This window comes from Cetorhinus maximus, chromosome 11, assembly GCF_964194155.1.
Source record: "Cetorhinus maximus chromosome 11, sCetMax3.hap1.1, whole genome shotgun sequence".
Classification (NCBI taxonomy): Eukaryota; Metazoa; Chordata; class Chondrichthyes; order Lamniformes; family Cetorhinidae; genus Cetorhinus; species Cetorhinus maximus.
The window spans coordinates 128,469,786-128,485,227 of NC_135889.1; the positions used below are offsets into that span (position 1 = coordinate 128,469,786).

The following is a 15,442-nucleotide window of genomic DNA, read 5'->3' on the forward strand; positions in this document are numbered from 1 at the left end:
CCCTAGTTCAGAGGGCATTTAAGAATCAACCACATTTCTGTGGGACTGGAGTCACATGTAGACCAGATAAGGACCTCAGATTTCCTTCCCTAAAGGACATAGTGAACCAGATGGGTTTTTACAACAATCGACAATGGTTTCATGGTCATCATTAGACTTTTAATTCCAGATTTTTATTGAATTCAAATTTCACCATCTGCTGTGGTGAGATTCGAATCTGGGTCCCCAGAACATTACCCTGGGTCTCTGGAATACCAGTCCAGTGACAATAACACTATACCACCACCTCTCCCTGAAGGATATTTACAGAATATAGTTCCAGAGATGAGGAACTTCTGCATACATTGGAGAAGCTGGGGCTGTTATTCCTGGAGAATGTTGAGAGAAGATTTGACAGAGATGTTCAAAATCATGAGGGGTCCGGACAGAGTAGATAGGGAGAAACTGTTCCCATTGGTAGAAGGATCTGGAATAAGAGGGCACAGATTTAAGGTAATTGGTAAAAGATGCAATAGCGACATGAGGAGAAACTTTTTCACGCAGCAAGTGGTTAGGATCTGGAATGCACTGCCTGAGAGTGTGGCGGAGGCATTGTCAATTGTAGCTTTCAAAGGGAATTGAATAATAATTTGAAGAGGAAAATTTTGCGGGGCTATGAGGAAAAGGCAGCTGGGGAATGGCACTAGGTGAGTTGCTGTTGTGGAGTTCTGACACAGAAACGATGGGTCGAATGGCCTCCTTCTTTGCAGTAACCATTCTATGATTCCCGCTCACTGTGTGACTGAACCCTGAGGGTTGTGTTGAGTTAGTTTATGTGCAGGCAGCATCCATAGAAAATAGGAGCAGGAGTAGTTAAGTCGGCCTTTCGAGCCTGCTCCACCATTCAATATGATCATGGCTGATCCTCTATCTCAATGTTGTACTCCCGCTCTCTCCCCGTACCCCTTCACGCCTTTACAGTCCAAAAATCTATCTATTTCCTTCTTAAAAATATTTGGTGCTTGGCCTCCACAGCCTTCTGTGGTAGATGTTCACCCTTTGAATGAAGAAGTTTCCCTTCATCTCAGTTGTAAGTGGTCTACCCCGTATCCTGAGACTGTGACCCCTTGTCTAGACTCCCCCAGCCAGAGGAAATATCTTTCCTGCAACCAGCCTGTCCAGCCCTATCAGAATTTTATATGTTTCAATGAGATCCCCTCTCATTCTTCTGAACTCCAGCGAATACAGGCTTAGTTGGCCCAATCTCTCCTTGTGCGACAATCCTGCCTTCCCTAGAATCAGTCTGGTGAACTTCGCTGCACTCCCTCTGTGGCAAGTATATCCTTTCTTACGTAAGGAGACCAAAACTGCACACAATACTCTAGGTGTGGTCTCACCAAGGCCCTGTACAGTAAGACATCCTTGCTCCTATACTCAAGTCCTCTCACAATGAAGGCCAATGTACCATTTGCCTTCTTAACTGCTTGCTGCACCTGCATGCTTGTTTTCAGTGACTGATGTACAAGGACATCCAGGTCCCTTTGCACATCAGCATTTCCCAATCTATCACCATTAAAATAATACTCTTCTGTTTTTCCTACCAAAGTGGATAACTTCACACTTATCCACATTATACTGCGTCTGCCATATATTTGCCCACTCACTCAACTTATCTAAATCGCCTTGAAGCCTCTTAACACCCTCCTCATCACTCACATTCGCACCAAGTTTCGTGTCGTCAGCAAACTTGGAAATATTACACTTGGTTCCCTCATCCAAATCATTGATATATATTGTGAATAGCTGGGGCCCAAGCACTGACCCCTTCAATACCCCACTAGTCACTGCCTGCCACTTTGAAAAAGACCCATTCCTTTCTGTTTTCTGTCTGCTAACCAATTCTCAATGCATGTCAATATATTAACCCCAATCCCATGTGCGCTAATTTTACACACTGACCTCTTATGTGGGACTTTATCAAAAGCTTTCAGAAAATCCAAATACACCACATCAACTGGTTCTCCTTTATCTATTCTGCTAGTTATATCCTCAAAAAACACCAGTAGGTTTGTCAAACATGATTTCTCTTCCATAAATCCATGTTGACTTTGTCTAATCATATTGATAATTTCTAAGTGTTCTGTTATCGCATCGTTTACAACAGACAATATTTTCCATTCTACTGAGGTTAGGCTAACTGGTATGTAATTCGCTGTTATCTCCCTCCCTCCTTTGTTTAAATAGTGGGGTTACATTTTTCACCCTCCAATCTGCCAGGACTGTTCCAGAATCTACAGCATTTTGGAAGATGACAACCAACGCATCCACTATTTCCACAGCCACCTCCTTTTGTGCCCTGGGATGTAGATTATCAGGCCCTGGGGATTTATCGGCTTTCAGTCCCATTAATTACTCCAGCAATATTGTTTTGGTAATACTAATTTCTTTCAATTCCTCTTTCTCACTAGACCCTTTGTTCCCTAGTATTTTTTAAAAATTCATTCAAGGGATGTTGGCTTTGCTGGCTGGGCCAGCTTTTATTGCCCATCCCTAATTGCCCTTGAGAAGGTGGTTGTGAGCTGCCTTCTTGAACCGTTGCAGTCCATGTGGTGTAGGTACACCCAGTGCTGTTAGGAAGGGACTTCCAGGATTTTGATCCAGCAACAGTGAAGGAATGGCGCTATATTTCCAAGTCAGGATGGAGGGGAACTTCCAGGTGGTGTTCCCATCTATCTGCTGCCCATGTCCTTCTAGGTGGTAGCGGGTTTGGAAGGTGCTGTCTAAGGAGCATTGCTGAATTCCTGCAGCGCATCTTGTAGATGGTACACACTGCTGCTACTGTGCGTTGATGGTGGAGGGAGTGAATGTTTGTGGATGGGGTGCCAATCAATCGAACTGCTTTGTCCTGGATGGTGTCGAGCATCTTCAGGGTTGTAGGAGCTGCACTCGTCCAGGCGAGTGGGAAGTATTCCACCACATTCCTGACTTGTGCCTTGTAGGTGGTGGACAGGCTTTGGGGAGCCAGGAGGTGAGTTACCTGTTCGCACGATTCCTAGCCTCTGACCTGCTCTTGTAGCCACAGCATTTATACGGCCGGTCCAGTTCAGTTTCTGGTCAATTGTAACCCCCCAGGATGTTGATAGTGGGGGATTCAGTGATGGTTATGCCATTGAATGTCAAGGGGCGATGGTTAGATTCTCTCTTGTTGGAGATGGTCATTGCCTGACACTTTGTGTGGCGCGATTGTTACTTGCCACTTGTCAGCCCAAGTCTGGATATTGTCCAGGTCTTGCTGCATTTGGACATGGACTGCTTCAGCATCTGAGGAGTTGCAAATGGTGCTGAAAATTGTATGATCATCAGCGAACATCCCCACTTCTGACCTGATGATGGAAGCAAGGTCATTGATGAAGCAGCTGAAGATGGTTGGGCCGAGGACATTACCCTGAGGAACTCCTGCAGTGATGTCCTGGAGCTGAGATGACCGACCTCCAACAACCATAACCATCTTCCTTTGTGCTAGGTATAACTCCCACCAGCGGAGAGTTTTCCCTCCGATTCCATTGACTCCAGTTTTGCTCGGGCTCCTTGATGCCACACTCGGTCAAATGCTGCCTTGATGTCAAGGGCAGTCACTCTCACCTCACCTCAGGAGTTCAGCTCTTCTGTTCATGTTTGAACCAAGGCTGTAATGTCAGGAGCTGAGTGGCCCTGGCGGAACCCAAACTGGGCATCAGTGAGCAGGTTATTGCTAAGCAAGTGCCGCTTGATAGCGCTATTGATGACCCCTTCCATTACTTTACTGATGATCGAGAGTAGACTGATGGGGCAGTAACTGGCCGAGTTGGATTTGTCCTGCTTTTTGTGTAAAGGACATACCTGGGCAATTTTCCACATAACAGGGTAGATGCCAGTGTTGTAGCAGTACTGGAACAGCTTGGCTAGGGGCACGACAAATTCTGGAGCACAAGTTTTCAGTACTATTGCCGGAATATTGTCAGGGCCCATAGCCTCTGCAGTATCCAGTGCCTTCAGGTGTTTCTTGATATCATGTGGAGTGAATCAAATTGGCTGAAGACTGGCATCTGTGATGCTGGGGACCTCCGGAGGAGGCCGAGATGGATCATCCACTCTGCACTTCTGGCTGAAGATTGTTGCGAATGCTTCAGCCTCATCTTTTGCACAGCTGTGCTGGGCACCTCCATCATTGAGGACGGGGATATTTATGGAGCTACCTCCTCCAGTGAGTTGTTTAATTGTCTACTACCATTCACAACTGGATGTGGCAGGACTGTAGAGCTTAGATCTGATCCGTTGGTTGTGGGATCACAGAATCACAGTGCATAAGAGGCCCTTCGGCCCATCGAGTCTGCACCGACATGTGAGAAAGACCTGACCCACCTACATAATCCCATTTACCAGCACTTGGCCCATAGCCTTGAATGTTATGACGTGCCAAGTGCTTATCCCTGTCTATCACTTGCTGCTTATGCTGTTTGGCACGCAAGTAGCCCTGTGTTATAGCTTCACCAGGTTGACACCTCATTTTTAAGTATGCTCTTCTGCACTCTTCATTGAACCAGGGTTGATCCTTTGGCTTGATGGTAATGGTAGCATGGGAGATATGCTGGGCCTTGAGGTACAGATTGTGTTCGAGTATCTGCCATTTCCTTGTTTTCAATTATAAATTCTCCCATTTCAGACTGCAAGGGACCTACATTTGTCTTCAGTAATCTTTTTCTTTTTACATACATAAGAAGCTTCTACAGTCTGCTTTCATGTCCCTTGCAAGTTTACTCTCACACTCTATTTTTCCCTCTTAATCAATCTCTTGGTCCTCTTTTGCTGAATTCTAAACTGCTCTTAATCCTCAGGCTTGCTGCACCGATTCATTATGATCATGGCTGATCATCCAACTCAATAGCCTGCTCCTGCTTTCTCCCCATATCCTTTGATCCCTTTCACCCCAAGAGCTATATCTAACTCCTTCTTGAAAACATACAATGTTTTGGCCTCAACTACTTTCTGTGGTAGCGAATTCCACAGGCTCACCAGGGTGAAGAAATTTCTCCTCATCTCAGTCCTAAATGGTCTACCCCGTATTCTCAGACTGTGACCCCTGGTCCTGGACTCCCCCACCATCGGGAACATCCTTCCTGCATTTACCCTGTCTAATCCTGTTAGGATTTTATAGGTTTCTATGAGATCCCCCTGTATTCTTCTGAACTCCAGCGAATATAATCCTAACTGACTCAATCTCTCCTCACGTCAGTCCCGCCATCCCAGGAATCAGTCGGGTAAACCTTCGCTTCGTTTTTGCCCCTTAGTGTTTCTCAGCTCGACGCATAGATTCCACATCGTTGGAGCTAATATCTTTCCTCGCTATTGCGTTAATTTCCTCTTTAACCAGCAATGCAACTCAACTGCCTTTTCCCTTTTGTCTGTCCTTCTAAATACTGAATACCCCGGGATGTTCAGTTTCCATCCCTGGTCACCCTGCAGCCATGTCTCTGTAATCCCGACTATATCATACCTGTTTACATCTATTTGCGCGGTTAATTCATCCACTTTATTGTGAATGCTCCTCGTGTTAAGGCACAAGGCCTTAAGGCTTGTCTTTTTAACACTGTCCCGTTCCCGTTATTTTTCACTGAGGTCCTGTTTGATTCTTGCCCTTGAATACTCTGCCTATCACTTTTCTTATTGCCCTTTCTGTCTTTTGTTCTTGTCCTTGGTTCCCCTTCCTTTGACTCCTTGCATAGGTTCCCATCCCCCTGCCATTTTAGTTTAAACCCTCCCCAACCACTTGAGCAAATATTCCCCTTAGGACATCAGTCCTGATCCTGCCCAGGTATAACCCGTCCAGTTTGTACTAGTCGCACCTCCCCCAGAACAGGTCCCAATGTCCCAGAAATCTGAAACCCTCCCCCTCACACCATCTCTTCAGCCACGTATTCATCCGATATATCCTGCTATTTCTACTCTGACTAGCACGTGGCACTGGTAGTAATCCTGAGATCACTACCTTTGAGGTCCTACTTTTCAACTTACGTCTTAACTTCCTATATTCTGCTTTTAGGACCTCATCCCATTTTTAACCTATGTCATTTGTACCAATGTGTACCACGACCACTGGCTGTTCACCCTCCCCCTTCAGAATGTCCTGTAGCCGCTCTGAGACATCCTTGACCCTAGCACCAGGGAGGCAGCATACCATCCAGGAGTTTCGTTTACAGCCACAGAAACGCCCATCTACTCCCCTTACAATTGAATCCCCTATAACTATTGCATTCCCACACTTTTTACTCCTCCCCTGTGCAGCAGAGCCAACCGTGGTGCAACGAATTTGGCTGTTGCTGCTTTCTCCTGAGAGGCCATTCCCCTCAACGGTATTCAAAGAGGTCTACCTGTTTTGTAGAGGAATAGCCACAGGTGATTCCTGCACTGCCTGCCTAGCCCTCTTGCTCTGGCTGGTGGTCAACCATTCCTTTCCTGCACTTGGACTCTTAGCCTGTGGTGTGACCACCTCTCTCTACGTGCTACCTACGATACTCTCCGCCTCGCGGATGCTCCACAGTGTCTCCAGCCGCCGCTTCAGCTCTGAAATCCGGGCTTCAGGAAGCTGCAGCTGGAGACACTTCCCGCAAACATGCTGGCCCCGTGCACTGGAAATGTTCCCGGCTTCCCACATAGAGCAGGAGTAGCACACCACAGCTTTGAGCTCTCCTGACATGACTTATCCCTTTAAATTAAATCAAACCTTTTAGAAGATACTTAACATCAAATAATATCAACTACTCTAGGGCCCTTCTTCCCTGCTCCTCGTTGTTATAGAATATAGCCCTTACAAACGATGAAATACAAAATAAGGCCTTAAAAACTATAAGCGATAAAAGTAGTAAATACTTACCCGGCCATACTCACAGAATCACAGTGCAGAAGAGGCCCTTCGGATCATCGAGTCTGCACCGACACGTGAGAAACACCTGACCTACCTACCTAATCCCATTTACCAGCACTTGGCCCATAGTCTTGAATGTTATGCAGTGCTAACTGCTCATCTAGGTACTTTTTAAAGGATGTGAGGCAACCCGCCTCCACCACCCTCCCAGGCAGTGCATCCAAACCGTCACCACCCTCTGGGTAAAAAAGTTTTTCCTCACATCCCACTAAACCTCCTGCCACTCACCTTGAACATGTGCCCCCTTGTGACTGACCCTTCATCTAAGGGGAACAGCTGTTCCCTATCCACGCCCCTCATAATCTTGTAAACCTCGATCAGGTCGCCCCTCAGTCTACTCTGCTCCAACAAAAACAACCCAAGTCTATCCAATCTCTCTTCATAACTTAAATGTTTCATCTCAGGCAACATCCTGGTGAATCTCCTCTGCACCCCCTCCAGTGCAATCACATCCTTCCTATAATGTGGCAACCAGAACTGCACACAGTACTCCAGCTGTGGCCTCACCAAGGTTCTATACAACTCCAACATGACCTCCCTACTTTTGTAATCTATGCCTCGATTGATAAAGGCAAGTGTCCCATATGCCTTTTGCACCACCACACTAACATGCCCCTCTGCCTTCAGAGATCTATGGACACACATGCCAAGGTCCCTTTGTTCCTCAGAACTTCCTAATGTCATGCCGTTCATTGAATACTTCCTTGTCAAATTACTTCTTCCAAAGTGTATCATCTCTCACTTTTCAGGGTTAAATTCCATCTGCCACTTATCTGCCCATTTGATCATCCTGTCTATATCTTCCTGTAGCCCATGACACTCAACCTCACTGTTAACCACCCGGCCAATCTTTGTGTCATCCGCAAACCTATAATCCTATCCCCCACATAGTCATCTATGTCGTTTATATAAATGACAAATAATAGGGGACCCAGCACAGATCCCTGTGGTACGCCACTGGACACTGTCTTCCAGTCACTAAAGCATCCTTCTGTCATCACCCTCTGCCTCCTACAATTAAGCCAATTTTGAATCCACCTTATCAAATTACCCTGTATCCCATGTGCATTTGCCTTCTTTATAAGTCTCCCATGTGGGACCTTGTCAAAGGCTTTGCTGAAATCCATATAAATTACATCAACTGCACTATCCTCATCTACACACCTGGTCACCTCCTCAAAAAATTCAATCAAATTTGTTAGGCATGACCTCCCTCTGACAAAGCCAAGCTGACTATCCCTGATCCAACCTTGCGTATAAGACGTAGGAGAAGCAGTAGGCCATTCGGCCCATCAAATCTGTTCCACCATTCAATGAAATCATGGCTGATCTGATAATTCTCAACTCCACTTTCCTGCCTTTTCCCCATACCCCTTGATTCCTTTGTCTTTTTAACGTTTTTACTCATTTTTTTGTACAATGGCCCTATTTGCTGCTAGCACTTGTTTGCTCTCCCTTCCACTTTTGCTTTCTACTTTTCTGTCTTTCATTCCTATCTTTGTTTCCCTCTCTTGTGTCTCCCTGCTCAGGTTCCTATCCCCCTGCCAGTCTAGTTTTAACCCTCCCCCACAGTACCAGCAAATACCCCTGTGAGGATATTGGGCTGGGCCTGCTGGGGTTTTATTTTTATTCATTCACCAGATGTGGGCTTCGCTGGCTGGGCCAGCATTTATTGCCCATCCCTAGCTGCCCTTGAGAAGGTCATAAGACTATAAGATGTAGGAGAAGGAGTAGGCCATTTGGCCCATCAAATCTGCTCACCATTCAATGAGATCATGGCTGATCTGATAATTCTCAACTCCACTTTCCTGCCTTTCCTCCATAACCCTTGATTACCCTTATTGATTAAAAATGTCTATCTCAGCCTTGAATATACTTAACAACCTAGCCTCACAGCCCTCTGTGGTAATGAATTCCACAGATTGACTACCCTCAGAAGAAATTCCTCCTCATCTCTGTTTTAAACGGGCACCCCCTTACTCTGAGGTTATGCCCTCTGGTCCTAGACTCTCCCACAAGGGGAAACAACCTCTCAGTATCTACCCTGTCAAGTCCCCTAAGAATCTTATATGTTTCAATAAGGTCCAATGAGTACAGGCCCAACCTGCTCAACTTCTCCTCAGTTGCCTTCCTGAACTGCTGCAGTCCATGTGGTATAGGTACACCCACAGTGCTGTTGGTACACCCACAGTGCTGTTAGGGAGGGCGTTCCAGGATTTTGACCCCAGCAACAGTGAAGGAACGCTGATATATTTCCAAGTCAGGATGGTGAGTGACTTGAAGGGGAGCTTTCAGGTGGTGGTGTTCCCTTCTATCTGCTGCCCTTGTCCTTCTAGATGGCAGTGGTCGTGGGTTTGGAAGGTGCTGTCGAAGGAGCCTTGGTGAATTCCTGCAGTGCATCTTGTAGATGGTACACACTGCTGTTACTGTGCATCGGTGGTGGAGGGAGTGAAAGTTTGTGGATGTGGTGCCAATCAAGCGGGCTGCTTTTTCCTGGAAGGTGTTAAGTTTCTTGACTGTTGTGGGAGCTGCACTCATCCAGGCAAGTGGGGAGTATTCCATCACATTCTTGACTTGTGCCTTGTAGAATGTGGACAGGCTTTGGGGAGTCAGGAGGTGAGTTACTCATCGCACGGTTCCTAGTCTCTGAGCTGCTCTTGTAGCCACAGTTTTTATATGGCTAGTCTAGTTCAGTTTCTGGTCAATGGTAATAACCCCCAGGATGTTGATAGGGGGGTATTCAGTGATGGTAATGCCATTGAACATCAAGGTGCAACCCGTCTAGCTTGTACAGGTCCTAACTTCCACAGAATCGGTCCCAATGCCTCAGGAATCTAAATCCCTCCCTCCTACACCATCTCTTCAGCCACGCATTCATCTGGTCTATTCTCCAATTCCTGATCTTGCTAGCACGTGGCACTTCAAATAATTCTGAGATTACTACCTTTGATTACTACTGCTTTTTGTTATTTCCTCGCACCCTATATTCTGCATTCAGGACCTCATCCCTCTTTTTACCTGTGTCATTGGTACCGATATGGACCACGACCTCTGGCTGTCCACCCTCCCTCTTCAGAATATCATGCAGCTACTCATTGACATTCTTGTCCTTGGTACAAGGGAGGTAGCATACCATCCTGGTGTCACGTCTGCGGCCAAAGAAACATCTATCTGTTCCCCTTACAATAGAATCCCCTATGACTATTGCTCTCCCACTCTTTTCTCCCTCACCGTACCCATGCAGCTGTGCCACTCGTGATGCCACAGACTTGGCTCTTGCTGCAGTCCCCTGGGACACCATCTCCCCCCAGCAGTATCCAAAATTGAAAATCTGTTGGAGAGGGAGATGGACACAGGGGACTCCTGCACTACCTGCCTAGTGCTTTTACCCTATCTGGCAGTCACCCATTCCCTTTCTTCCTGTGCCCTCTTTACATGCGGTATGACCACCTCACTGTACGTCCTATCCACAAAGATCTCATCCTTGTGGATGCTCCACAGTGACTCCAGGTGCAGCTCCAGCTCCAAAACGTGAATCTTGAGTAGATGCAGCTGGCGACACTTCCTGCACATGAGGTCACCCTGGACACTGGAAGTGTCCCTGACTTCCCAAAATTAAAGAGCTCAGTTTCCCATCAAGAGTCAAGAAAAGTAAAAGGCAATTAATGAGAAGCTGGACAGAGCCAGTTTGGGTTGAAAGGGCGAATGAAGGGAGTTAACATTGCCAAGAGGACTCCCTCTCACTGTCTCTGTGTCACATGGACAGTGTGCTACCCACTCCACTTACCAGAGATAATCGTCAGCAGTGCCTCGGGCCACCAAGTAATGAATATCCACACAGTTTGACTGGCCGATGCGATGAGCTCGATCTTCAGCTTGAAAGAGGATCTGAGGGCAAAAAAGTGACCTGTCAGAGGAGGAGTGAAACCAGCAGCCCTGAACACCACATCCAAAAGCAAACAACTGCCCAGCACATTAAGTGGAACCGAACTCCAGGTATACAGTCGAACCAGACAACGCTCCATTACCCACAACCTATTCACAAGATGTCTCTCTCTCATCCTGCTCGCTATCCATGCCCTTCAGGAAGGCTGTGTCTTAAATTCCCACTCCAGAGACTTGCGCATATAATCCAGGCTGACTCTCCCTGTATATTTTATGCAGAATAGCTGATATATGAAACATTCCTTCATTTGAGTGTAGTTCATTATGCACCAGATATGATTAAAGAAATTTTTCCCATTAATATCCTTTACTGCAGTCAAAATAAATATTAATAGAATACAAATGTAAAAGGCAACTACTCAAATGAAACACTGCAAAAAGGTTTAAACTGTCCCTATTAAACTGGATTCGCACTTACACCAGGGTTCCAGAAAAGCTCAGCAATGACCACTAGATCAGCAGAGGATAGAGTCAAGCCCATGTTGGCTGCAGTGATGGACAACACAGCTACACAGCGCGTCTCAGAGAACTGGAACCGGTCACAGAGAGACTGACGATCAGAGGAGGAAGTGGAGCCATCAATACGGATAAATGCGACTCTCTGTGAACAAAACCAATTATATCATTCAAGCTTAGGTTCATAAAATCATACATCACAGAAGGAGGTCATTCGTCTCAGTGTGTCCTGTAAAGTGTGGATCCCAGAATTGGACACAATACTCAAGCAGGGGTCTAACCAGTGATTTATAAAGGTTTGGGATAATTTTCTTTCTTTTGTATTGTTACAAAAGAACAGGACAGGACGGGGGCTAATTAAAACAGTCCTAATTTCTCCTCTCACCACCCGTCCATAAACAGAAAGGTATTTTGAATTGCTTCCCCCTTTTATAAGCGGTGGCAGTTTCCTAATCCCTCAGTCTTGGTGTGATCAAAGTCCAATGGTGTATTCCTTCACAGAGGCTGGCAGGATGAACTGATGCTGGATAATTCATTTTTCCTGTAGAGATGACTTCCATGATGAGATAGGCATACAGAAGTGAATCAGTCTTGTAGGCGATTGTACAAAGTACCAGTCGAAACAGTGTAGAATGGGCCAGGTATTCAAACCTGGACAGAGCCCCTTTTCCGTGCTGCTGCTTGGTAGATGGAAAGATGGCAGGCTGAGCTTTGCAGCTCCACAAGGCAACATTACTGGTTCCACCAGTTAGTTTTTGGGGGGGGGGGGGGGGGGAGAGCGGGGGGAGCAATGTCACATGACTCCCATCTCTCCACTTTGGCTATGACAAAGGGTGTGTATCCCTTTGTCTGAGTCCCTGAGATTGTTAGTGTTCCAACCATTAAGTCTAATAGGGTGGTTGTGGGGTCCTTTGTCATAGCAGACAAATCAGCTCCAGTTGGCCAGGCCTGGTTTATGAAATGTAGATGGCCTCTGTATAATTCCCTTTGAATTTGGTCTCTACAGTCCACAGGGGGTCTCTTCAGAGATAACGAAGTGCAAATTTCTCTGATAATACCAAATAGCCCCCTTTTGTTCAGGGTCACAGACAGACATAGCTTCAGCCATTTTAAAAGTCTTTGTCCAGTTTTTAAAATTTTAGAAATTAGCCATGAGGATATGTATATCATAAAAATATAGAATTTGAGGTCTTAGCCCCCTATTCCTTTATTAATAAAGCCAAAAGTCCCATATACTTTTTAACAGCTTTCTCAACTTGTCCACTCACCTTTTATGTACATACCTCTCAGGTCTCATTGTTCCAGCACCACCTTTAACATTGGGGTATTTCATTCATATTTCCTCTATTCATACATCACCTCACACTTCTCTGCATTACATTTCATCTGTCATATGTCTGCCAGTCACCAGTCTTTTTCCCAGAGGTCTGTTACAATCCGCTTTGCTTGGTTTTTTTAATTCATAGGAGGTGGGCGTTGCTGGCTAGGCCAGCATTTATTGCCTATCCCTAATTGCCATTGTTCAGAATGCATTTAAGAGCCAACCACATTGCTGTGGGTCTGGAGTCACACATAGGCCAGACCAGATAAGGACAGCAGATTTCCTTCCTTCAAGGGGATTAATGAACCAGATGGGTTTTTACAATCGACAATGGACAACTAGACTTTTAATTCTGGATTTTTATTGAATTCAAATTCCACCATCTGCTGTGGCGGGATTCGATGCTGGGTTCCCAAAGAATTAGCCTGGATCTCTGGATTACTAGTCCAGCAACAAGACCACTACATCATCGCTTCCCCAACGGGAGAGGTACTTCTGAGGGATGGTGGTGTAGTGATAATGTGACTTGACTGCTAATCCAGAGGCCCAGGCTCAAATCCCACCATTGCAGCTATTGGAATTTAAATTCAATTAATAGAATATTTTTCAGTTTAAGATTTTATCATCAATTATCTTAAAAACCCGTCTGGTTCACTAATGTCCTTTAGGGAAGGAACTCTGCCATCCTTACCTGGTCTGGCCTATATGTGACTCCAGACCCACAGTAATGTGGTTAACTCTTTACTGCTTTTCGAAATGACCTAGCAAGTCACTCAGTGCAAGGGCAATTAATGATGGGTAACAAATGCTGGCCTTGCTAGCGACACCCACATCCCATGAAAGAAAAGAAAATGGTGTCCTTATACATAAATTACAGCTCGCAGGGGCAGAAAGCAACTAGAAAAGCAAATGGTTCTTAGACTTTATTATGAGGGGGTTGCAATACAAGAGTCATATTGTCATTGTAGGACAAGGGAAGGTCATTTGGCCCATCAAGTCCATGCTGGATCACCTTAGAACAATCCAGTCAGTGTCATTCCCCCACTCTAGCCCTGGAAGTTCATCTCCATCGAACTTCCTTTTGAGATCATTGATCGTTTCCACTTCCACCACCCATGGGCAGCAAGTTCCAGTTCATTACCACTCACTGCGAGAGTACGCAAAGTCAATTATACAGGGCATTATTGAGATCACACCTGGAGTACCATGTTCATTTTTGAAATGGAAACTTAGCAAAATTTATAGCCCAGCAGGTCATTCAGCCCATCATGTCTGTGCTAGTTGTGAAAGAGTGAGTCCCCACTCTTCCAGTTCTTGGTCTGTAGTCCTGCAGTTTACAACACTGCAAGTAAATATCCAACTGTTTATGTGACATTAATGGTCCGCTCCAAAATCTTTTCCCTAGTACCTATTCCTCATAGACTCAGAGACGTTTACAGCACTGAAGGAGGCCATTCGGTCCATCGTGTCTGCGCCAGTCAACAAAGATCTGGCTACACTAATCCCATTTTCCAGGGTTTGGCCCATAGCCCTGCAGGAGGCGATAGCAACGCAAGTGAACATCTAAATGCTTCTTAAATGTTATGAGAGTTTCTGACTCAGCCACACTTTCAGTGAGTTCCAGACTCCCATCACCCTCTGGGTGAAAAAATTTCTCCTCAACTCCCCTCTTAGCCTTCTACCTCTTATCTTAAATCTATGCCCCCTGGTTATTGACCCCCTTGCTAAGGGAAAACGTGCCTTCATATCCACCTTATCTATGTAATCTTATACGCCTCTATCAGGTCCCCTCTCAACCTCGCTGCTCCAAAGAAAACAACCCCAGCCTATCCAAGCTTTCATCATAGCTCAGACCCTTCAGCACAGGCAGCATCCTAGTAAATCTCCTCTGCACCCTCTCCAGTGCAATCACATCCTTCCTATAACGTGGTGACCAGAACTACACGCAGTACTCCAGTTGTGGCCTAACCAGCATTTTGTACCGTTCCAGCATAACCTGCCTGCTCTTGTATTCTATGCCTCGGCTAATAAAGGCAAGTATCCCATGTGCCTTCTTAACCACCTTATCTACCTGCCCAGCTACCTTCAGGGATCTGTGGATTTGCACACCAAGGTCCCTCTGATCTTCAATACTTTCCAGGGTCCTACCATTCATAGTGTAATTCCTTGCCTGTTAGCCTTCCCCAAGTGCATTACCTTACACTTTTCCGGGTTGAATTCCATTTGCCACTCCTCTGCCCACCTGACCAGTCCATTGATATCCTCCTGCAGTTTACGGCTATCCTGCTCCCTATTTTTACCACCCTACCAATTTTCGTGTCATCCGCGAACTTCTTGATGGTACCCCCTACATTTAAGTCCAAATCATTTATGTACACCATAAACAGCAAGGGCCCCAGCACCAAGCCCTGCGGATCCCACTGGAAACAGAGTTCCAGTCATAGAAACATCCCTCTACCATACCCTCTGCTTCCTGCCTCTCAGCCATTTCTGGATCCATGCATGCCACTTTGCCTTGGATCCCATGGGCTCTTACTTTCTTGACAGTCTGCCATGAGGGACCTTATCAAAAGCCTTGCGAAAGTCCATGTAGACTACATCAAATGCATTACCCTCATCAACACTCCTGGTTACCTCCTCAAAAAACACGATCGAATTCATCAAACACATCCTTCCCTTAACAAATCCATGCTGACTATCTCTGATTAATCCGTGTCTTTCCAAGTGCAGATATATTTTGTCCCTCAGAATTCTTTCTAGTAACTTCCCCACCACCGAGG

General features: G+C 45.9%; 1 protein-coding gene across 4 annotated transcripts in view; it reads right to left on the reverse strand.

Annotated features, from left to right (window-relative positions):
- LOC144686918 (SWI/SNF-related matrix-associated actin-dependent regulator of chromatin subfamily A-like protein 1) overlaps positions 1 to 15,442 on the reverse strand; it is a 107,415-nt gene that overhangs the window by 5,938 nt on the left and 86,035 nt on the right. For 3 of the 4 annotated variants that reach the window (XM_078552758.1, XM_078552759.1, XM_078552757.1), the window contains 2 exons: positions 11,304 to 11,486; positions 10,728 to 10,828 (listed from right to left, as the gene is read on the reverse strand). In XM_078552758.1, the coding sequence (XP_078408884.1) occupies positions 10,728 to 10,828; positions 11,304 to 11,486 (284 nt within the window). The remainder of the gene's footprint in view (positions 1 to 10,727; positions 10,829 to 11,303; positions 11,487 to 15,442) is intronic. The other variant, XM_078552760.1, reaches the window with a different exon arrangement.